Below are 25,016 nucleotides of genomic sequence, written 5' to 3' on the forward strand. Positions count from 1 at the left end.
ACTGATGCCTTTAGTGAGAGGTCTAATGCTTTAATATTTAATCATTTCTGCCCTCCGAATTCATATTCGTTATATAAATAGGCCCTTTTAATTTTATCTGGCTTGCCGTTCCAAATAAAATTGAATATTTTATGTTCATATAATTTAAAAAGCAGGTCACTAGGTGTAGGCAAAACCATAAGTAAATAGGTAAACTGTGATATGACTAAAGAGTTAATCATGGTGATTTTCCCACAAATAGACAGGTATTGTCCTTTCCATGGTAGCAAGATCTAATCTATTTTTGTTAACTTTCTATAAAAATGTATTGAAGTGAGTTCATTTCTTTTGGGATTTGTATACCCAGTATGTCCACATCTCCGTCAGACCATTTAATTGGTAAACTACATGGTAATGTAAAATGTGCGTTTTTTTTGGTTTTAATCCAGAGAGAATAGCAAAAGTATCTAGATCCTCTGAGGCCGTGGAGAGAATTGTGGTTTTAAAAGAGAACCGGAATCATCAGCGTACAATGACACCTTAGTTTTTAAGCCACGGATTTCTAATCCCTTGTTTGATCTAATCTTAAAGGCTAACATTTAGATGGCAATAATAAATTGATATGCCGATAGTGGACAACCTTGTTTTACTCCTCTAGAGAGTTTAAAACTTTCTGAGATGTAGCCATTATTTACTATTTTACAGTGCCTTGCGAAAGTATTCGGCCCCCTTGAACTTTGCGACCTTTTGCCACATTTCAGGCTTCAAACATAAAGATATAAAACTGTCTTTTTTTGTGAAGAATCAACAACAAGTGGGACACAATCATGAAGTGGAACGACATTTATTGTATATTTCAAACTTTTTTAACAAATCAAAAACTGAAAAATTGGGCGTGCAAAATTATTCAGCCCCTTTACTTTCAGTGCAGCAAACTCTCTCCAGAAGTTCAGTGAGGATCTCTGAATGATCCAATGTTGACCTAAATGACTAATGATGATAAATACAATCCACCTGTGTGTAATCAAGTCTCCGTATAAATGCACCTGCACTGTGATAGTCTCAGAGGTCCGTTAAAAGCGCAGAGCGCATCATGAAGAACAAGGAACACACCAGTCAGGTCCGAGATACTGTTGTGAAGAAGTTTAAAGCCGGATTTGGATACAAAAAGATTTCCCAAGCTTTAAACATCTCAAGGAGCACTGTGCAAGCGATAATATTGAAATGGAAGGAGTATCAGACCACTGCAAATCTACCAAGACCTGGCCGTCCCTCAACTTTCAGCTCATACAAGGAGAAGACTGATCAGAGATGCAGCCAAGAGGCCCATGATCACTCTGGATGAACTGCAGAGATCTACAGCTGAGGTGGGAGACTCTGTCCATAGGACAACAATCAGTCGTATATTGCACAAATCTGGCCTTTATGGAAGAGTGGCAAGAAGAAAGCCATTTCTTAAAGATATCCATAAAAAGTGTTGTTTAAAGTTTGCCACAAGTCACCTGGGAGACACACCAAACATGTGGAAGAAGGTGCTCTGGTCAGATGAAACCAAAATTGAACTTTTTGGCAACAATGCAAAACGTTATGTTTGGCGTAAAAGCAACACAGCTCATCACCCTGAACAGATCATCCCCACTGTCAAACATGGTGGTGGCAGCATCATGGGTTGGGCCTGCTTTTCTTCAGCAGGGACAGGGAAGATGGTTAAAATTGATGGGAAGATTGGTGGAGCCAAATACAGGACCATTCTGGAAGAAAACCTGATGGAGTCTGCAAAAGACCTGAGACTGGCACGGAGATTTGTCTTCCAACAAGACAATGATCCAAAACATAAAGCAAAATCTACAATGGAATGGTTCAAAAATAAACAAATCCAGGTGTTAGAATGGCCAAGTCAAAGTCCAGACCTGAATCCAATCGAGAATCTGTGGAAAGAACTGAAAACTGCTGTTCACAAATGCTCTCCATCCAACCTCACTGAGCTCGAGCTGTTTTGCAAGGAGGAATGGGAAAAAATTTCAGTTTCTCGATGTGCAAAACTGATAGACATACCCCAAGTGACTTACAGCTGTAATCGCAGCAAAAGGTGGCGCTACAAAGTATTAACTTAAGGGGGCTGAATAATTTTGCACGCCCAATTTTTCAGTTTTTGATTTGTTAAAAAAGTTTGAAATATCCAATAAATGTCGTTCCACTTCATGATTTTGTCCCACTTGTTGTTGATTCTTCACAAAAAAATACAGTTTTATATCTTTATGTTTGAAGCCTGAAATGTGGCAAAAGGTCGCAAAATTCAAGGGGGCCGAATACTTTCGCAAGGCACTGTACACCTAGGGTTACTAACCATAACTTTAACCCATTTTATAAGAGATTCCCCAAATTTATATATAAACTCCAGTTGTACTTTATCAAAAGCCTTTTCAAAATCAACTATGAAAACCAGGCCTGATCTCCCCGATATTTCATAGTATTCTATTGTTTCCAGTACTTGTCTTATTATCTCCAATGTATCATTCCATGTAAAAAACTTAGATTAGGATGAATAATATCTGACAATACTTTTTAAATTCTATGCGCCAAGCATTTTGCTAGGATTTTTGCATCACAACACTGAAGTGTAAGGTCTCCAATTTTTTTAAATGGGCTGGATCTTTATATATACCACTTGGGTCCTGTTTCAGTAATAATGATATCAGACCTTGTTGTGTGTCTGATAATCTACCATTTATATAGGAGTGGTTAAAACATGCCAATAATGGTCCTTTTGAGTATATCAAAAAAGGTTTTGTATAATTCCACTGGTATGCCATCCAGCCCTGGAGTTTTCCCATCCTTAAATGCCCCAATTGCATCAAGCAGTTCCTCATCTGTAATTTGGCCTTCACATGAGTCTTTCTGTACAGATGTTAATTTTACATTATTATTAGGGGAAAAATCCATACAATTTAGTTTCAGTTAGTGGAGATGGAGGAGCCTGAAATGAAAACATATTCTTAAAAACATATTCTTTAAGTACTTTCCTTCCTCTTTTTTGCGTGACTCCATTTGTAACAATTTTTAATACATTTTTTTTGGGGTAGCATTTCTATATTGAAGATTGAAAAATAATTTGGTGCATTTTTCCCCATATTCCCCATCCAGTTCGCTTTATTTTTGTAATCTATTACACTGGATCTTTCTTGAATAAGTTCCTCCATTTATTTTTGTTTTTCCTCTTTCCTCAAACTTATTCTGTGCCTCTTTGGTACCGTTTTTATTGCTATCTAATAAAGGTCGACCGATTTAAAAAAAAAAATAATAATATATATATTTAAAAAAAAATGATTTTTCAACGCCGATACCGATTATTGGAGGACCAAAAAAGGTTTTAGGTTGTAGTTAATAAAGGATTTATAGGACTATTTCTCTCTCTACCATTTGTATTTCATATACCTTTGACTATTGGATGTTCTTATAGGCACTTTAGTATTGCCAGTGTAACAGTATAGCTTCCGTCCCTCTCCTTGCCCCTACCTGGGCTCAAACCAGGAACACAACGACAACAGCCACCCTCAAAGCAGCTTTCCCCATCGCTCCACAAAAGCTGCGGCCCTTGCAGAGCAAGGGGAGTAACTACTCCAAGTTTCAGAGCGAGTGACGTTTGAAACGCTATTAGTGCGCACCCCGCTAACTAGCTAGCCATTTCACATTGGTTACACCAGCCATTAGGCTGATAGGCTTGAAGTCATAAACAGCGCTGTGCTTGCGAAGAGCTGCTGGCCAAACACACAAAAGTGCTGTTTGAATGAATGCTTACAAGCCTGCTGCTGCCTACCATCGCTCAGTCAGACTGCTCTATCAAATCATAGACTTAATTATAACATAACACACAGAAATACTAGCCTTTGGTCATTAATATGGTCGAATCCGGAAACTATCATTTCGAAAACAAAACGTTTATTTCAGTGAAATACGGAACTGTTCGGTATTTTATCTAACGGGTGGCATCCCTAAGTCTAAATACTCTTGTTACATTGTACAACCTTCAATGTTATGTCATAATTATGTACAATTCTGGCAAATTAGTTAGCAATGAGCCATGCTGCCCAAACTGTTGCATATACCCTGAATCTGCATGCAATGAACGCACGAGAAGTGACACAATTTCACCTGGTTAATATTGCCTGCTAACCTGGATTTCTTTTAGCTAAATATTCAGGTTTAAAAATATATACTTCTGTGTATTGATTTTAAGAAAGGCATTGGTGTTTATGGTTAGGTACAGTCGTCCAACGATTGTGCTTTTTTCGCAAATGCGCTTTTGTTAAATCATCCCCCAGCATTGCATCGATTATATGCAACGCAGGACACGCAAGATAAACTATTAATATCATCAACCATGTGTAGTTATAACTAGTGATTATGATTTATTTATTTTTATTACAAGATAAGATTCATGCTAGCTAGCAACTTACCTCGGTTTCTACTGCATTCGCGTAACAGGCAGTGGAGTGCAACGAGAGAGAGGCAGGTGGTTATAGTGTTGGACTAGTTAACTGTAAGGTTGCAAGGTTGGATCCCCTGAGCTGACAAGGTGAAATTCTGTCGGATAAAAAACTATTATAAAACTTTTATATAAGGAATTGGCAACTCGTTCTCATTCTGAGATAAGGTAGGCCACTTTATTTCAACGTCTGAACAAAGTGGACAGGCTAGTATGCTATTCAAACAGTTGGAGACGGACGGACGGGTGTGTTCATAACAAATCAACTGTTTTACCTTTGTTAGCTAGCAAATGGATCCAAGTTGGCAAGACTTTAAATATAAAGATAAGCTGGCTACTCAATGACACTTCAGCTTGTGTTGAGAGATTATTTGAGACCAAATTTTCTATAATGCCTACTACAAAATGTTGATCATTATTAGTTGATGTGCATTATGCATGGTTTTGGTTAAATTAGAAACGAGCATTTTCATAGACTTGAATGCCAGATCAGTGATTATTGGAAAAAGATGTCTTAAACAATTTTGATAAAATGATTATATTATTTGCGAGTTATTTGTTGTTGCGGAAGTCCAGCTGGCGACCAGAGTCAGCTTGCAGGCACCCGGCCCGCCGCTACAGTGCGATGAGACAAGGAAATCCCGGCCGGCCAAACCTTCCCCTAACCCAGACGACGCAGGGCCAATTGTGAGACGCCTCATGGGTCTCCAGGTCATGGCTGGCTCTGAGACAGCCTGGGATCAAACCCGGGTCTGTAGTGATGCAGTGCCATAGACTGTGGGAGTCCCCTATATTCAGAGTTTACAAAACCTTATGAACACCTGCTCTTTCCATGAGACTGACCAGGTGAATCCAGGTGAAAGCTATGATCCCTTATTGATGTCACTTGTTAAATCCACTTTGATCATTGTAGATGAAGGGGGGGGAAGGTGTTATTAATGTTTTGTACACTTGGTGTATATTGTGAATCACCCATATGTTTGAAAAAAATAAAGATATGATTTTTAGGCTGTATTGCCCAGCCCTAGACTAATTGCATTGCAAACAGATGTGTAAACACTGGCCAGGCCACGTGCATGTAGCAACAGACAGCTACTGTCAAATATTCTACCTTCGACCGATTTGTTGGTCACGCAAGCTCTTATTGCACATATTAACCCATTCAACATATACTACGTGCACTTACTCACACTTACACACAAAATGCATGAGGGCTATGTTCTGTGAAGTAAAGACACACACACACACCTACCTACCTGTGCTACGTGCTGAAGCTCACAGAGCCAAACCGTAAGGAAGTTTTTATGAACAGTCAGTTTACAGTCCACCACTGAGGAGGTCATCTGAGTACATGTAGAAAACACTCTTCACCACCACCTGGCTGCCACTGAAACAATACGTTCCAATATCCACGCTAGCATACTACATAAAATAAAGGAATGTATTGGATATGCATTGTAAGTGGTATTGCAGTATGGATAATTTAGGTACTATTGATAATCTACTACTAGCCACCCCCCCCCCTCCCTTCTATGTTGCCTGCACATCACTTAATGTAGCACGAAGTAGGTCTAAATTAATAAACAGCAGTGCAATAAGAAAGTTGAAAATGTAAACCAATTCCTTCCCTGTCCCTGATCTCTGTTTAGACAGAACTTGAGTGGTGTTTTAAACGAATGACAGAGTACATGTAATATGAAAGGCTGGCTGCCTGCATTCCTGCAGCTCTGTGTTTGACTGGTCATCATGGGATTTTGATACCAGAATGTTCTTTGTAAAGTGGTCAGGAATGAAGGACAGCTGGTCTACTGAATGCAACCCACTGTCTCATGACTCCCATCTTCTCGCGAGAGAAAGGGAGAGCGAGATGGGGATGGTAGCACAGGTGAGATGGAGTAAGAGAATAGATGGGGGAAGGAGAGAGTGCAGAAGAGAGGATGAGTAGGCTATTTCTTTCCCATTTGTGTTTGGTTTTGGGAGTTGCCTGCCTGCCCTAGTTGGTTGTATTGTGACTGGGCTTACCGGGCTCCTGGTTTTGTTCCCCATGATAAAGAGCCTGAGGCTTTTATTATTTTCTCAGACAGATGCAGCATTCAACCACAAACTCTCTCTTCCTCCTTTACTTTGGGAATAATGTCTCTTTCAGTGACTTGTCCCATGCTGTGATGCAACAAAGTGAATTCTTTGTGAAGGCGACTGTCTGGACAGAGAAGCTCAAACGATGGTTAACAGAGTGATTTGTAGCGGTTACATAAGAAGGCTTTTGTCATTCTGCTAAGATGAGCAGCACTAATGTCTTAGCTGAATTCTGAAGAGAAATCGTACTGTGTTTGGGAAGAATCGCAAGAGCGTTGTGCCAAGAAAGTGTTTGCTTATTAGTGAGGCAGCCTGGAACAAGGCCAGTCCCTTCTGGGTCATGATCCCTCAAGGCCAGGTTTAAGCTCGCACACGTTACACGAATGTGGATCCAGCATCCGTCTGCTGATCGAGCTTTTGTTATAGGGACCACCTGTTTTAGATATCTGTCTGCCGACATTTTTCATGCGACTCTACAGTACATGTCAAATTTGTGCACACTCAATTTGCAAATTACATTCAGAGGTGAAGTACTCTCAGCCAGCAAACGCTATTGGCGTGTCTGAGCCCTTAGTCTGGAGGTACCTAAACCACTGTGTCAACAATAACTGTGTCATGATGTAACAGTTTTTGGCATTGAGCTTATCTTTTTCTTTATGACAGACTGACAGTAAGATTGGGGGAATTGATACAGTTACATATTACTTTTAGGTTTAATTTATTTGCACCCAAAACGATAAGTGATTAAAAAAAACTAGACAGATAAAAACTAATATAAACTATGTAGGTGTGGTTGGAAGCCCAAGGGCCTTATATACTGTAAAAACCACACCACAAACTATATACAATACATAAGTACAAAAATAAGAAAGGTTTGTTAAAACGGATAACAAAACCCACTAATCATAAATGTACTAATGAACCGATCAGCAATCACAAAACGTGTGTGTGAGTGAGATGGGCTCTATGGAGATTACTGAGTAGTTTGGTTCATCAAGCTGACCCCCAGTCTTTGCTTCAGGAGGTTTTTGCAATGTGAAAATAAGAATTCCAGAGTGTATGGTACCTCTGTATCTGATAGCCAATTCTCTATGCATGGTGTGGCAGTTGGGAGGGTGAAGGTGGGTTCGATTCCCACAGGGGTACCAGTACAGAAAGAAATCCGAAAATATATCGGTAGGAGCGTCTGCTAAGTGTAAATACTTGGGATGCACCGATTTTATTACATTTTTGCCGATACTGATATCCAATATTTTCCTTGCCAAAGAAAATAATGCCGATAACCGATATTTAACATTTTAGCTGCCTTTTAAGCATTCTAGTACAGTTAAATAGTTAGACCACTGCGTGTGTGTTTTAAGGCACTGCATCTCAGTGCAAGAGGCATCACTACAGTCCCTGGTTTGAATCCAGGCTGGAACACATCTGGCCATGATTGGGAGGCCCATAGGGCAGTGCACAATTGGCCCAGCGTCGTCCTGGGTGGGCCGTCATTGTAAATAAGAATTTGTTCTTAACTGTCTTGCCTATTTAAATAAAGGTTACACACACCACACCACATTGACCAAAAGTTATTTTGTTGGCATTTAAGTATGTTCCCATTACCAGTAAAACATAATCAAAATGTTTCTTTAACTTACTTGCTGTTTTGTTTTCATTTGTTCAGTCTTTTCATTCTTTTTTTAAACATTTATTTTTTATGTTTTACCCCCTTTTTCTCCCCAATTTTGTGGTATCCAATTGGTAGTTAGTCTTGTCTCATCTCTGAAACTCCTGTACGGACTCGTGAGAGGCGAAGGTTGAGAGCCGTACGTCCTCCGAAACACAACCCAACCAAGCCACACTGCTTCTTTTTTTTTAACCCCCTTTTTCTCCCCAATTTCGTGGTATCCAATTGTTAGTCGTTACTGTCTTGTCTCATCGCTACAACTCCCGTACGGGCTCGGGAGAGACGAAGGTTGAGAGCCATGCGTTCTCCGAAACACAACCCAACCAAGCCGCACTGCTTCTTAACACAGGGCGCATCCAACCCGGAAGCCAGCCGCACCAATGTGTCAGAGGAAACACCGTACACCTGGTGACCATGTCAGCATGCACTGCGCCCGGCCCGCCACAGGAGTCGCTAGTGCACGACTCCTGTGGCTTGTCCCTGCCAGCCAGCCAAACCCTCCCCTAACCCGGACGGCGTTGGGCCAATTCTGCGCCGCCCCATAGGGTCTCCCTGTGGCAGCCGGCTGCAACAGAACCTGGACTCCAACCCAGAATCTCTAGTGGCACAGCTAGCGCTGCGATGCAATGCCTTAGACCCCTGCCCCACTTGGGAGGCCTCTCTTCCTCTGTGGCCTCTCTTCCTCTGTGCCCGCTGTCACTGTCCGTTTCGATCTTGTCCAGCTGTGTATGTAGCATTTCACGTAAACCCTGTTTCTTGTCTGAATCGAAGTAGCGGTCCTTGTACCTAGCATCGAGCATGGTGGGCGACACTGTAAAGAGGCTCAGAGAGAATGCCACCGGATCGCTTGTTCACAGTCTCGAGTACTTTTGTAAGTTTTAACCCCATGGTCTGTGTCGGCAGTTTTATTGAGCAGGTGCTTCAATACCATGACCGAGGGTATCACGTCTGCTGCAGACGCAGTTGAGCTGATTTCTTGAGTCAGTTGTTCGAATGGAGCTAGGAGTGTTCATGTTTCAAACATGTTCTCAAATGCCATTGAAATGGCAGCAGCGGTATGAGAACCAGCACATTCTTGAGCATGCAATACGGCTTTCCTCAGTACAAATCAAATTTTATTGGTCACATATATACAGTTGGTTGGAAGTTTACATACACCTTAGCCAAATACATTTAAACTCAGTTTTTCACAATTCCTGACATTTTAATCCTAGTAAAAATTTCCTGTTTTGGGTCAGTTAGGCTAATTTTCTCATGCTCTCTCGTCTCCGTGCAGCAATATAGTAAGATATGTTTGGAACATAAAACCATAGTATCAAATTGCAATACATATATAATCGGCACCTAAGTAATTGTAATAATATCGTATGGTGAGGTCCCTGGCAATCCCCAGCCCTACAGTAGTGGACTAGGCCCTGACAGATAACTCGGCTCTCTGATCAAGCGTTCCGACCTGACCTTTGTCACCCTCTCTCTTTCTCCAGGGGGCAGTGAGGGCCAAGGTCACATTCTCCAGCGCTTTCCCGAGAAAGACTGGGAGGACAATCCCTTTCCACAAGGCATCGAACTGGTATGTACATAGCTCACACACAAACGAACGCACAATAGCCTACATATTTACCCCAGCTACATACAGTTGAAGTCGGAAGTTTACATTCACCTTAGCCAAACACATTTAAACTCAGTTTTTCACAATTCCAGACATTTAATCCTAGTAACAATTCCCTGTCTTAAGTCAGTTAGGATCACCACTTTATTTTAAAAATGTGAAATGTCAGAATAATAGTAGTGAGAATGCTTTTATTTATTTCATCACATTTCCAGTGGGTCAGAAGTGTACATACACTCAATTCGTATTTGGTAGCATTGCCTTTAAATGGTTTAACTTGGGTCAACCGTTTCGGTTAGCCTTCCACAAGCTTCCCACAATAAGTTCTCACAAGAATTTTGGCCCATTCCTCCTGACAGAGCTGGTGTATCTGAGTCAGGTTTGTAGGCCTCCTTGCTCGCACACGCTTTTTCAGTTCTGCCCACATATTTTCTATGGGATTGAGGTCAGGGCTTTGTGATGGCCACTTCAATACCTTGACTTTGTTGTCCTTAAGCCATTTTGCCACAACTTTGGAAATATGCTTGGGGTCATTGTCCATTTGCAAGACCCATTTGCGACCAAGCTTTAACTTCTTGAGATGTTGCTTCAATATATCCACATCGTTTTCCTCCCTCATGAAGCCATCTATTTTGTGAAGTGCACCTGTCTGTCCTGCAGCAAAGCACCCCCATAACATGATGCTGCCACCCCCGTGCTTCACAGCTGGGACGGTGTCCTTCGGATTGCAAGCCTCCCCCCTTTTCCTCCAAACATAATGATGGTCATTATGGAAATTGCTCCCAAGGATGAACCAGACTTGTGTAGGTCAACAACAACAAAAAGTCCGAGGTCTTGGCTGATTTCTTTTGATTTTTCCCATGATGTCAAGCAAAGAGGCACTGAGTTTGAAGGTAGGCCTTGAAATACATCCACAGGTACACCTCCAATTGACTCAAATTATGTCCAATTAGCCCATCAGAAGCTTCTAAAGCCATGACATAATTTTCTGGAATTTTCCAAGCTGTTTAAAGGCACAGTCACCTTAGTGTATGTAATCTTCTGACCCACTGGAATTGTGATACAGTGAATTATAAATTAAATAATCTGTCTGTAAACAATTGTTGGAAAAATTACTTTTCATGCACAAAGTAGATGTCCTAACCGACTTGCCAAAACTATAGTGTGTTAACAAGAAATTTGTGGAATGGTTGAAAAACTAGTTTTAATGACTCCAACCTAAGTATACAGTTGAAGTCGGAAGTTTACATGCATCATCCGCACCTGAAGAAAGGCTGCATCATGAAGGGATCAACATCAACAGTAAATTATTCTGGGCTATGTGTATTTAATGTCTCCCAAATAACCCTTATTCCAGTATTGTTTACCTCATTATTGTCTAATGTGTTTTGCCAGAGTCAATATTGAAGAATTCCTAAGTGTTCATTATATATGTACAGCGGGGTTCAATGGCATGTCTGTTTTGTATTTCATTCATTCATTATATATTACATGATGAATGCCTACAGAACAATGGTTATTCCTTGGTTTGCTTCTAGCCTATTTCTCATCCCGATCCAAAATAAGGGTGTAAGGTTAATCATTTCTGACACGTGGAAAGTTTTCTTAACTTGATATAGCCTAGCGGTGGAAAATAACCAAATGATAGGCTAGAGATCAGAGGTGAGATGCAGAGTAGGGACATGTGACATACCACGCTGGGATTCGGCCCACTAATACTGTATATTCCTCTCTTGTCATCCATCTCTCCCTCTCCTATCCTTTTCACCTTTTCACCCTCCTTCTTCCCTTGTTTCTCGACCCCTGCACCCCTTGACCCATTTTCTGTCACTCGCCCTCTCCCTCCTCCTCTTTCTCCCTCTCTCAGTTCTGTCAGCCCAACGGATGGCAGTTAGTTCCAGAGAGGGAGCGTCCGTCGTTCTTCGTGTCGGTTCTGACCGACATCAACTCAGAGCGTCACTACTGTGCCTGTTTCACGTTCTGGGAGGGCCTGGACAACCCTCAGGTGAGAGACTGGAGGAGAAAGAGAAGAGGCCCCCTTGGCTCAGTGTGTGAGGAGAAGTGTGGCCAATGTCATTATGAACCAGTAACAGTATCGTTACAGCTGTACTGTGTAGCAACAATGTGCCAACATTTTACGCTGGCAACAAAGTTGTGGAAATGAGACGATCTGATCATATTAGAAACAGGTAACGGTTTATAAAAGTTCCAAGCTGTATGTGACATCTGTGATATGACGTTACATCTTTAATGGTACGTCTATAGAACATTTGCACAAAGTAGGCTACGTTCTGTACACTGTATGATATTCTGTCTCATTCTGTGTGTGTAGCTACCGAAAGCTGAGGCCAGTGAGGTGGATGAGGACGAAGTCCCAGGGCTGGTCCAGCCGGCCCAGGTCTTTGCCCCCAAGAGCCTGGTGCTGGTGTCCCGTCTGGACCACACAGAGGTCTTCAGGGTACAACGCACCTCAAAACAATACTGCACGTCCCTGTCCGATACTCCCATTGCACTTCTCATCTATGTTTCTTGTTACAACAAAGAGTGATTGAGACAACTCTAGGCTTGATTTGGCTGTATTTTGCTTTAGGTAGTGTTTTTCACCCACAAACCCCATTTGTTATTTCACTACAAGTCAAGGAAAGTGTGTGCTTGTCTTTTGACTGGGTGCCTCCCCTGTCCAGAACTGTTTGGGACTCATCTACGCCGTGCATGTGGATAGCCTCAGCGTTCCCTTGGAAACGGTGATCGGAAACCTCCTCACCTGCGTCATCCCTGTCGCTGGTGGTTCTCAGGTAAACACACCTCCTTTCAGCATGCATACCGACTTTTACGTATTCTCCTGGGCTGTGCAACCCTCCCAACCAGCTAGCCTATTAGCTTGTTAGCCCCATCCAACCTGCTAGCATATTAGCTTAGCATGTTGGCCAATGCAGACTGCAAGCACATTACTTTAACCAACCTGTTTGCATTGTAGCTTAGCATTAGCGGGTGTGCTATGCTAACCCTCATTGCCGTGTCAATGCTGGGTCCTCAGCAAAGAGGAGATGGCCAGCATAGTAACCTACACACCATAGGAGGTTGGTGGCACCTTAATCCTTAATGGACCTTAATGGCACCTTGATGCCATTCCAATCGCTCCGTTCCAGGCATTATGAGCCTCCTCCCCTTAGCAGCCTCCACTGCTACACACAATGTATAGGAATATTTTCTTAGCTCTTGTATTCACCCTATGTGCACAATTTAAATGTACTGTTTGTCTCAAACTAATTCAATAACGCTACAGCATGAAGTAGTGTAACATACAGTAAACTAGTATACTAAATCGTGCACTACGAGTATATTGGGCCTATACGTACATTTCTGTACATTTTGTTCCCTTGTGTAAACATGCCATTGAACCCCGCTGTACATTGGTTCCTCCTGTGTGTTACAGATAAATGAGTCCCCAGTATGTAGTTTAAATCTTTCGGTTCCTCAGGCCTTAGCCTGTGACTGGCTACTGGGCTGCTTTCAGGACCAGGTAACATCACCTTCCGGCAGCTTCTTACCAATTCGCTTGCCTCATTGTGATTTTATCTATTTAGATAAACATGATGATTCTAAAAAGTCTTTGTATTTCCTGTAATCATCTCAAACCATGCTGATTTAATATTCACTCAGTGGTTTGCAGTTTGCTCTAGTCTGCTTTTGTGGAATTTGTGGCCTAACGATGCTGCGTATTCCATGCTACATTAACCTGTCAATAATTTCAATCATTTTTGAGACCTTTTTAAAGTCAAAGAATTGTTTTGATTCTGTGTGCTGTTTGTCGTGGATCGATGTGATGTGTTTGCCATTATTGATCTGTTGTAGAAGTGCAGAGACTTCACTTGGTGAGGAACACACACCGTACACAAACACTGGTTCTCTGAGGGTGACCATATGGGACACCAGATGGCCTTATAGCAGGCAGTGCAGTGGTCTGAATGAGAGATGGGACTAATCAGCATTAACACGCATACATAGATCTTGCAAACAAAAACACTTGACTTACACACACTCTGAGATCTTCAGGCATTGGATACTATAGCACAGATCATTCTATATTAAAACAGTACTTGAAGAGCAATGCTAGGTGTTTGTTACGGTGTAATAGCAGGTTTGATACTATCAAATGTCTAACTTTTTTATTAGACTCAGTTCTAGACTTGCTAGGACTCTCCCCAGTCATTCCACGTCAACCACTGTCATCCCAACATACATTGCAACACACCCACTTTACTACTGCAACTGGCAATTATCTCAACTGTCAGATACGCACTCCTGACATATAGAGCAGCAACCTTTAGCCCAGTTACTGTACAGTGGAATATACATGAGTCTGATATGGAACCTGCCTGAACGTTTGTGTGTGTGCGCGCACGTCTGCCCGTCTGTATGAGGGATTTTATAGATAATTGTAAATGACTGTGTCTAGTCTCCACAATGTCTTCTGGTTACCAGCCCAAGGACGTTCTGTCAATGGGCCAATCTCCATAAATAACTTATTTGATTTCCTGAAATATTAACTGTAAAACATTAACTAAGCAGATTTCCCCTTTTTAAAGTAACAATGTTACACAAGTATAACATTTCAGTCCTCTGTTATTTCACCCCAAGGTCATAAACACATCATCTGACTAATTTACCCATCGGATATATGTAGCTACGATAGGGCTGGGCGATATGGCAAATAAATTATCATGATATCTATATATTTTTTCATTAGAAAATGATAATTATCACGTTATTAATCAAATAACGTTTAAAAGGTGCATATCTGCTTCAAACTCAAGAATGCCTGAACACACCGTGGTTAGAGCGTTGGGCCAGTAACCGAAAGGTTGCTCGATCGAATCCCCGAGCTGACAAGGTAAAAATCTGTCGTTCTATCCCTGAACAAGGAAGTTAACCCACTGTTCCCCGATAGGCCGTCATTGTAAATAAGAAGTTGTTCTTAACTGACTTGCCTAGTTAAATAAAGGTTTTTTTTTTTTTTTTAAATTGTGAGCTACACATGGAAAATCGTTCCATGTTTGCTGCTAGGGAGCATGTACCTGGTGTCAATTAAATTGATAAGCTTCTTGAAACCTTCCTTTTCGACTGTGCTAATTGGTAGCATGTCCTTAGCAATGCGATGCTAATAGCATTTGTGATGTTTGCATGTGTGGCATAAATGCTGTCAGTGTTGACTGCTTCGGGCAAACATCCCTAGATTTGGCTGGTGCTTGAGGGGCGTTTATCAACACCGTGGCGCAAACTCAAACTTCCTGCATGTTCCAAAGAGTGATTTTGCTTAAGATGTTGAAAAAGGTTTGTCGTATTACCAGACTTCGTAGCCACCTGTCTACGGCACAATTTGCACCGAACATTGCTCTGCTGTTTGTCGGACTTCAAAAAGCCAAACCACTTCCAAATGACTGAAACAGTTTAACCCTTTTTATCAATCATTTCTTCGTTGGAAGCTGGTCCTTCTCCATGGATATCACTGCCACTGTTTTCGCCTACGTCACTAATTTCTCGTGGTTAATGGTGGTTACTCCATCACTCGAGGTGCGAAGTGTTTTTTTGTGGGCGTATACCTCTCCACGTACACATTGTCACTTCTCCGCACGTTCCTCCTGCGTCACAGAGGTGAAATAGAACGCTGTACCTAATTATTTTATCGACATCAACAAAAATGAATGTAAACGTTTTTATATGGTTATTGAGAGAAGTAATTACCTCTTGATATTGATTTATCGCCCAGCCCTAAGCTACAATGTCAGATATTAAATGTGGCTGAACTGAACTGAGCTGTGGATGCTTCCATTTTATTTATCCAAAGTTGACAGCTGGTTTGACTCTGAGCCTTGTGTTAATGTTGCTGTACTCTCATGTCATAATGCCACGCTGTTACCATCTGTGTATATTTGTCATGTTAATGTTTTGTCATGTTTTTGTTTGGACCCTGTTGTCTCTAATCCGTGTGTTCTCCTATGGTGTATTTCTCTCTCTGTGTGTATGTTTATGTGTTTGGGGTGCTTGACTTGTGTAGCCGTGCCAGGAGGAGAGAGAAGAGAGCTTGGTACGCCGCCTGACTAATTTATTCTCCTTTCAACCAATCAGCTCCTAGCTTTCCCTAATTCTGTTTGGGATCCTCCTATGTCTATGTATCTCACCTAACCCTCTCTCAAGGGAAAACCAATCAAATCACTTTGATAAGGCCCAGTCTGTTACCCAATGGCTGATCTTTTTACGATCTGTTATTGGTAGCCTGGAAAAATTCAAGGATATCTAATTGGTTGTTGATCAGACGAGTGACGGTGAAATGGTGTTCAACAGTTGGATCATTGCGTTCCCATTGCTGCTGCTGCTGTAGAGAGCATGAGCTCGTTCCAAGATATATACTTGGGCCTTGTATTTTAAGTACTTTTAAATGAAGATTTGGCTACAGTAGATTCCTGCTTCTGGAGTTTATTTAAAATGTCTGTTTTTAAATCAATTCTCTATTTTATAGTGAAAATGTATTTTTGAAGAATTTCAGTACTTAAAATAATTTGCATTCCTACTTGTCAAATGTGGTATACAGCCTCTGTATGTAGTTCCAGTTGTTTCTGTGTATTCTGTTGTATTACTATGTGATGTCTGTCCTAGAGGCTGCTGTGATTGTGTTTCTATGTGATGTATTGGATGCCTTCTTTGACCTTGTGCTACCTGTCCTGTATGCAACTCTTTGTAATCGGTCTTCATTTGCAGCCAAGACCCACGGTACCTATCATGCTGTGCAAATTGTGCCTTAACTCATATCGCCTAACATGCTTTTTCAGTCTTGCAAATACTTAAAATCCAGAACAGTCATTGACATTGCATGCAACATAAATATCACACTTACAAATGATGGCAACTTATATTTTACAACAACTAGTACAACTCTCTTAAGCTATAAATGTAATGTATGTGCTACAATGTAAAGTTTACATGACTAAGATGTATCGTGAATGTTATAATCAATAACAAAACAATCTAAATCATTCTCACTTCACTTCCCTCTGTGTCACATGGACGTAAGAACTATCCAGTAACACTAAACCAATAAGACATTTCAAATGTTAAGACCCCCCCCAAAATCATTCAGATGTTTGAACTCTGCCCTTTCCAAAATGCAATGGAAATGTCCCTCTATGGACAATCTGGAATGTCATTGGTATTTGACTCCCATAAAGGCCCTTTTAATATGGTGGGCTGATTTGAATCTGTGGTAAGGCCCATTGCTATGGGTTTCTCAGTTCAGCATAGGTCAGTTCTCTCCTGTTCAGCTCTGAATGGCTGGTTACTGTGGAGTTCTAATGTACCTGCTAAACCCCTGTGATTCATATCTGTGATTTCTCCTCAATACACTCCAACTCTCTGTGATTGTGCTGTAGTTGCTAATCCCCATTTTTCTGAGAAAGAGCGTTCACACTATCTGTTCTCTTTTTCCATGCGTCCCTCTTTCTTTCTCTCTCTAGAGGACTATAACATTGGGTGCGGGCGATCGACAGGTCATCCAGACTCCCATCAACGACTCCCTCCCTGTCAGCGGCAGCAGCGTAGCCCATCTCTTTAGACAGCTTGGTACGGCAAATCACAATGCAGTTTATTCAGCCCAGGACTGATGGGGCACCTTATGATCAGTGATGTCAGTGATATGGACCAATCAGAGTCCGATGTTCCCTCACCTAGGAAATGTTCCTTTGATTTAAAGACCTTCACCAATTGTTCAATTGCTTAATGAATGCAAATCACAGGCCTATATTTGATGAGTTGTGGGAAAAGGCAGGAGTGTGTGTGTGTGTGTGTGTGTGTGTGTGTGTGTGTGTGTGTATATATATGTATATAAACTCAGCAAACAAATAAATGTCCTCACTGTCAACTGCATTTATTTTCAGCAAACTTAACGTGTATATATTTGTATGAACATAACAAGATTCAACAACTGAGACATCAACTGAACAAGTTCCACAGACATGTGACTAACATAAATGGAATAATGTGTCCCTGAACAAAGGGGGGGTAAAAATCAAAAGTAACAATGCAGCTGGTGGCCACACCAGATACTGACTAAGTACTGCTGTCCTCATGGACTGCACCAGATTTGCCAGTTCTTGCTGTAAGATGTTACTCCACTCTTCCAGCAAGGCACCTGCAAGTTCCCGGACATTTCTGGGGGGATTCTCCCTCACCCTCCGATCCAACAGGTCCCAGATGTGCTCAATGGGATTGAGATCCAGGCTCTTTGCTGGCCATGGCAGAACACTGACATTCCTGTCTTGCAGGAAATCACGCACAGAACGAGCAGTATGGCTGGTGGCATTGTCATGCTGGAGAGTCATGTCAGATGAGTTTGCAGGAAGGGTACCACATGAAGTAGGAGGATGTCTTTCCTGTAACGCGCAGAGTTGAGATTGCCTGCAATGACAACAAGCTCAGTCCGATGATCCTGTGACACACGGACCCTCCACCTCCAAATTGATCCCGCTCCAGAGTACAGGCCTCGGTGTAACGCTCATTCCTTCAACGATAAACGCGAATCCGACCATCACCCCTGGTGAGACAAACTGCGACTCATCAGTGAAGAGCACTTTTTTCCAGTCCTGTCTGGTCAAGCGACGGTGGGTTTGTGCCCATAGGTGACGTTGTTGCCGGTGATGTCTGTGGACCTGCCTTACAATAAGCCTACAAGCCCTCAGTCCAGCCTCTCTCAGCCTATTGTGGACAGTCTGAGTACTGATGGAGGGATTGTGTGTTCCTGGTGTAACTCGGGCAGTTGTTGCAATCCTGTACCTGTCCCGGTGGGATGTTTGGATGTATCGATTCTGTGCAGGTGTTGTTACACGTGGTCTGCCACGGCGAGGACTATCAGCTGTCCATCCTGTCTCCCTGTAGCGCTATCTTCGGTGTCTCACAGTACGGACATTGCAATTTATTGCCCTGGCCACATCTGTAGTCGTCACGCATCCTTGCAGCGTGCCAAAGGCATGTTCATGCAGATGAGCAGGGACCCTGGGCATCTATCTTTTGGTGTTTTTCAGAGTCAGTAGAAAGGCCTTTTTAGTGTCCTAAGTTTTCATAACTGACCTTAATTGCTTACCGTCTGTAAGCTGTTAGTGTCTTAACGACCGTTCCACAGGTGCATGTTCATTAATTGTTTATGGTTCATTGAACAAGCATGGGAAACAGTGTTTAAACCCTTTACAATGAAGATCTGTGAAGTTATTTGGATTTTTACGAATGATCTTTGAAAGACAGGGTCATGAAAAAGGGACGTTTCTTTTTTTGCTGAGTTTACTCTACCGTTCAAAAGTTTGGGGTCACTTAGAAATGTCCTTTTTTTTTTTTTAAAGAAAAGCTTTTTTTTGTCCATTTAAAATAACATCATTGATCAGAAATACAGTGTAGACATTGTTGTAAATGATTATTGTAGCTGGAACCGGCAGATAAAAAAAAAAATAAATAAATGGAATATCTACATAGGCGTACAGAAGCCCATTTATCAGCAACTGTCACTCCTGTGTTCCAATTGCATGTTGTTAGCTAATCCAAGTTATCATATTAAAAGGCTAATTGATCATTAGAAAACCCTTTTGCAATTATGTTAGGACAGCTGAAAACTGTTCTGATTAAAGAAGCAATAAAATGGTCCTTCTTTAGACTAGTTGAGTATCTGGAGCATCGGCATGTGTGGGTTCAATTACAGGCTCAAAATAGCCAGAAACAAAGAACGTTTCTTCTGAAACTCGTCAAACTGAAGATCTCGTACAACGCTGTGTACTACACCCTTCAACGCTGTGTACTACTCCCTTCTATTCTGCCTCTAACCAGAATAGAAAGAGGAGTGGGAGGCCCCGGTGCACAACTGAGCAAGAGGACAAGCACATTGGAGTGCCTAGTTTGGGAAACAGACGCCTCACAAGTCCTCAACTGGCAGCTTCATTAAATAGTACCCGCAAAACACCAGTCTCAACGTCAACAGTGAAGAGGCAACTCCGGGATGCTGGCCATCTAGACAGAGTTCCTCTGTCCAGTGTCTGTGTTCTTTTGCCCATGTTAGTCTTTTATTATTGGCCAGTTTGAGATATGGCTTATTCTTTGTAACTCTGCGTAGATGGCCAGCATCCCGGAGTCACCACTTCACTTTTGACGTTAAGACTGTGTTTTGCAGATACTATTTAATCTAGCTGCCAGTTGAGGACTTGTGAGAGGCGTCTGTTTCCCAAACTACACACTCTTAGAAAACAAGGGCATTTCTAAGTCACCCCAAACTTTTTAACAGTTGTCTGTGTGTACACTGCATTCGGATAGTATTCAGAACCCTTGACTTTTTCCACATTTTGTTACATTACAGCCTTATTCAAAAATGTATTAAATTGTGTTCCCCCCCATCATTCTACACACAATACCCCCATAATGACAAAGCAATAAAAGGTTTTGAAATATTACATTTACGCAAGTATTCAGACCCATTACTCAGTACTTTTTTGAAGCAACTTTGGCAGCGATTACAGCCTCAAGTCTTCTTGGGTATGACGCTACAAGCTTGGCACACCTGTATTTGGGGAGTTTCTTCCGTTCTTCTCTGCAGATCCTATCAAGCTATCTCAGGTTGGATGGGGAGCATTACTGCACATCTATTTTCAGGTCTCTCCTGAGATGTTCGTTCGGGTTCAAGTCCGGCGCTGGCTGGGCCACTCCTGTGTTGTCTTGGCCGTGTGCTTAGGGTCATTGACCTGTCTCCCCCCCCCCCAGTCTGAGAACCTGTTTCAGAGCACTCAGGACTTCATCAAGGATCTCTCTGTAGTTTGCGCTGTTCATCTTTCCCTCAATCCTGACTAGTCTCGCAGTCCCTGCCACTAAAAAACAACCCCACAGCACGATGCTGCCACCATGCTTCACCGTAGGGATGGTGCCAGGCGTGACACTTGGCATTCAGGCCAAAGAGTTCAATCATGGTTTCATAAGACGAGAGAATCTTGTTTTTCATGGTCTGAGCGTCCTTTAGGTGCCTTTTGGCAAACTCCAAGTGGGCTGTCATGTGCCTTTTCCTGAGGAGTGGCTTACGTCTGGCCACTCAATCATAAAGTCCTGATTGGTGGAGTGCTACAGAGATGGTTGTCCTTCTGGAAGATTCTCCCATCTCCACAGAGGAACTCTAGAGCTCGGGCAGTGACCAAGGCCCTTCTCCCCCGATTGCTCAGTTTGGCCAGGCTCTAGGAAGAGTATGTGGTTCCAAACTTCTTCCATTTAAGAATGATGGCGGCCACTGTTTTTGGGGACCTTCAATGCTGCAGACCTTTTTTCGTACCCTTCCCCAGATATGTGCCTCGACACAATCCTGTCTCGGAGCTCTACGAACAATTCCTTCAACCTCATGCCTTGGTTTTTTTGCTCTGACATGCACTGTCAACTGTGGAACCTTTATAGGCAGGTGTGTGCCTTTCCAAATCATGTCCAATCAATTGAATTTACCACAGGTGGAGTCCAATCAAGTACAGTAGAAACATCTCAAGGATGATCAATGGAAACTGTATGCACCTGAGCTCAATTTTGAGTCTCATAGCAAAGGGTCTGAATACTTATGTAAATAAGGTATTTAGTTTTTGTTATAAATTTGCAAAAAAATTCTAAGAACCTGTGTTTGCTTTGTCATTTTGGGGTATTGGTTGTAGATATCTGTCTTAATGCCTGCATGTTTGATCATTTTGTTTGAAGATACATTTGATCTTTACAATCCATGCAGTCGGGACCTGCAGGTGAAGTGAATACTGTACCTCTGTTATGTTGTTGCTCTCAGGTATAGTGAACGTCCTGTATCTGTTCTGTGCTGCTCTGACGGAACACAAAATCCTGTTCCTGTCCAGCAGCTACCAGAGACTAACAGACGCCTGCAGAGCACTACTGGCCATCATGTTCCCCCTCAAATACAGGTGTGTGTGTGTTTTTCATTGTAAAATAGGTTCATAGATGTCTTTTTAATATTGTGAATTTACAGGGATTTGATTAACAAGATATTGGTATGTTAGTTTGGGTGATTTCCTCACTTATCATCTCCTAATCTGATTCCTGATAAATCTGATTTCCTCTTGTTTTCCCTCCCGCCAGTTTTACTTACGTCCCCATCCTGCCGGGCAAACTCCTGGAGGTGCTGAGCACGCCCACGCCTTTCATCATCGGGGTCAATTCTTTCTTCCGTTCCGAGACCCAGGAACTGGTGGGTAGCATGACCGTATGTTCCAATCTACAATACTTCTTTTTGATTTATTTTCTAGATCATGTTTATATATTCCGTCAGTGGTATGCATTTGTAAAGCCTATCTGATGCCAGTAAAGACCGTCTTAATTCTGTGTTGCCCCCCCATACTTTGACAGCCTGTGGTACGATCTTGATTATTGGATATTGTCAGTTCTCTGGCCTTCTTTCCTTATCTATAATTCATCTCACTCAACAAACCAGACCTGCTGTGTTTTAGCCATCTGAAACCTCTCTTAGCTTAAACACCTCTCAGTACTAACACAACGGTCTTTGTAAACCATGCCAAGGTACATTAGCAATATACATGACATGTAACTTAAATATCTTCATTCTATATCCAGTGGAATGTTGGATGACTTTGAAAGTTTCCCTTTGTTATTAAGGACAAACTAATGGTTAAGATGAATAATACAAATATATTTATTTTGTATATCGCTTTTCATTAGTTATCTCAAAGCTCTGAGGAAAGAATAATACAAAAGGATATTCAATAAAAACAAGGTACATTTTAGAGTGAAGGCAGGTAAAATAGTAGTAGTGGGCTAGGCACTAAATACATTTCAGATTGGGATTTAGGACTATGAAAAGACAGTCATTATAGTGTCATGTTTCTGAGGTCTAGGTTAGGGTGCGTTAAACTACATGTGGTCCCTCGCCATGCTTTGTTATGTAATGACTTTTAACAACAGACTGCCTGTCTGTATAATATAGTATACTATACAGTCACATGGCTCTCATAGATCGATTGATGATGGAGTGTAAGGGGGTGAGAGGTTATCGCCTTGGCAACCCAACTGCCTGTTAAAAGGTCAATTTCACTGCTGCAGTAGGTAAAGTTCTGTAATGAACAGCTGTTGACAGAAGCTTTTGTGTGCGTGTCTGTGGCTCTGTCAGTCACTACTGTTCTCAATCAGCACACTTAGCCTCATGTACAGTATGCAGTACAGTGATCTCTTACAAGATCAATCAAAGATATCGCACTGGCTGAGCCGTCTATGTGTGTTGTTCTACAGTTGGATGTGATCATCGCTGACCTGGACGGAGGCACGGTGACCATCCCGGAGTGTGTCCACATCTCTCTGCTCCCCGACCCCCTCCTGCAGCAGACCCAGACTGCCCTCTCCATGGTAACCACCGTGACGACAACACTCATACCTCACCGCAACACCCTTCAGACTTCTACACCTTCACGTCATACAGCTACATCAGAGTCACCAATACCAGTACAGCACGTTAACCCAACACAGGGACTCCCACTATGTATTACCCTGAACCATGTACAGCTATAGTGGTTTAAGCACAGCATCACATTGAGATGTTGATTTACTACTTCTGAACCAACTCCTTTTCTAAATAAGATCAAGTTCCTTATTGTAATCAAGCTTCTCACTGCCAGCACAATCTGGAAATTCCTCTTGTTCAGATAAGATCCATGTTATGTAAAACTAATCTGATTTTCTGATTGGGCCTGCCTATCATTGGTGTCTATGGCTGGTTTTATGCTTTTGTTTCTATGTGGAGGAGAGCCATGCCATTGCTTTCCCATCATTAGCTACAACAAACACATGGTGGCAGATTTTATTTATTGAATGATTCTGGTTGATATTGTAAGCAATCGGGTTTGTGATCACAAAGTAATTTACCACAATCTTAAATTCTAATTGTAAGGTATCGGAACTACCATTACACACCCCTATAAAACAATATCATATTTTACAATATTAAAATTACCCATGAGACACAACTAAAAACAATGCAGTCATGAACTGTTCATGAGGATACGTCTGTTTTTAGTTTCACAATTGGTGTGAGTTGGCATGTGCAGAGCTTACTGTAATACACAGTAGTCCAATAAAGAATTATGAAAGAATGGATATTCCCATCTTCAATGAATGAAATGATACTACAATCTGGAGCCAAAAGAGGGTTTATTTGTTTGCCTGTATGACATTGGCATTGATTCCCACAGCCCTAACTGTTTGTGTTATCAGAGTTGGACCAGAGGGAGAAGATTAATTCTAGAATCTGACATGCTGTCCCACATGAGAAATATTTGGGAACATATTATTCCCTTGATAAAAATGTCTTCCTCCCCTCATTTATTTATCAGGATAAGAGTCAAGTTGTATGTTTTAATATGAAGGAACATTTGATATGGACTTGCGTAGATTGCTCAGAATATTGCCAGACCGGCATTGCTTGGAACTGCTCAAAATGCGTACTTCATTAGCTTTTTGTCACTTTTCTTAACTGTTATAGAAAAACATTTTTGGTTGTTTTTTGACACATGTCCGTGGTAAATTATATTTTAGTACATGTGACAGTATACAGTGTTCATGCTTTTAACTCTCCAAGGCTGTCTGTCTGAGACCAATGGGCTTTATCTCAGGCTGGTCTCTATGATCTCTATTGGCTGGAGGGCATGAAACATGAGCCATACTCAATCTGCACGGTTACTAGCCAATCTGTTACGGCTAGACTGAACAGGAGAGGAGGCGGGAGGGACAAATGAGGAGGGAAAGGGGGAGAGGGGGAAAGCAAGAAAAGGCAAAAGAGAATGAGACAGGGTTAGGCTGTTACTGTGTCCTCTCGGTCAGAGGTACATTGAAAAGGAGCTGCTCCTCAACCAGTATACTTCCCCCTTCATTACCATGTTTAAACATTCCTAGATGTTTGAAAAACAACACAGTGGAAAGAGCTAGGTACCAGCCAATACCTGCTCTGGTAAGTAATAGGGACTGTAAAATTGTTCCATCTCAGAACAACCAGTCCTGTGATGGGACCTGACCATTCTACAATACAATATACAGGCCTCTCCCACTTCTCTCTGTTCTGTCCTCCTTTCTTTTCTTCCCCCTGTCTCCCTCTGTCCTAACCTGTGTGGGCCATAGAGACTTGTAGTGCT

General features: G+C 41.9%; 1 protein-coding gene across 10 annotated transcripts in view; it reads left to right on the forward strand.

Moving 5' to 3' along the window:
• sbf1 (SET binding factor 1) overlaps positions 1-25,016 on the forward strand; it is an 81,164-nt gene that overhangs the window by 22,977 nt on the left and 33,171 nt on the right. For 3 of the 10 annotated variants that reach the window (XM_042300311.1, XM_042300315.1, XM_042300312.1), the window contains exons 2-11: positions 9,695-9,780; positions 11,687-11,824; positions 12,152-12,277; positions 12,504-12,614; positions 13,256-13,342; positions 15,878-15,907; positions 17,331-17,436; positions 21,653-21,785; positions 21,961-22,084; positions 23,125-23,238. In XM_042300311.1, coding sequence (XP_042156245.1) covers positions 9,695-9,780; positions 11,687-11,824; positions 12,152-12,277; positions 12,504-12,614; positions 13,256-13,342; positions 15,878-15,907; positions 17,331-17,436; positions 21,653-21,785; positions 21,961-22,084; positions 23,125-23,238 — 1,055 coding nt within the window. The remainder of the gene's footprint in view (positions 1-9,694; positions 9,781-11,686; positions 11,825-12,151; positions 12,278-12,503; positions 12,615-13,255; positions 13,343-15,877; positions 15,908-17,330; positions 17,437-21,652; positions 21,786-21,960; positions 22,085-23,124; positions 23,239-25,016) is intronic. The other 7 variants (XM_042300318.1, XM_024377129.2, XM_042300319.1 and 4 more) reach the window with 5 other exon arrangements.

The sequence above is a fragment of the Oncorhynchus tshawytscha genome, linkage group LG17 (assembly GCF_018296145.1).
Source record: "Oncorhynchus tshawytscha isolate Ot180627B linkage group LG17, Otsh_v2.0, whole genome shotgun sequence".
In the NCBI taxonomy this organism is placed as follows: Eukaryota; Metazoa; Chordata; class Actinopteri; order Salmoniformes; family Salmonidae; genus Oncorhynchus; species Oncorhynchus tshawytscha.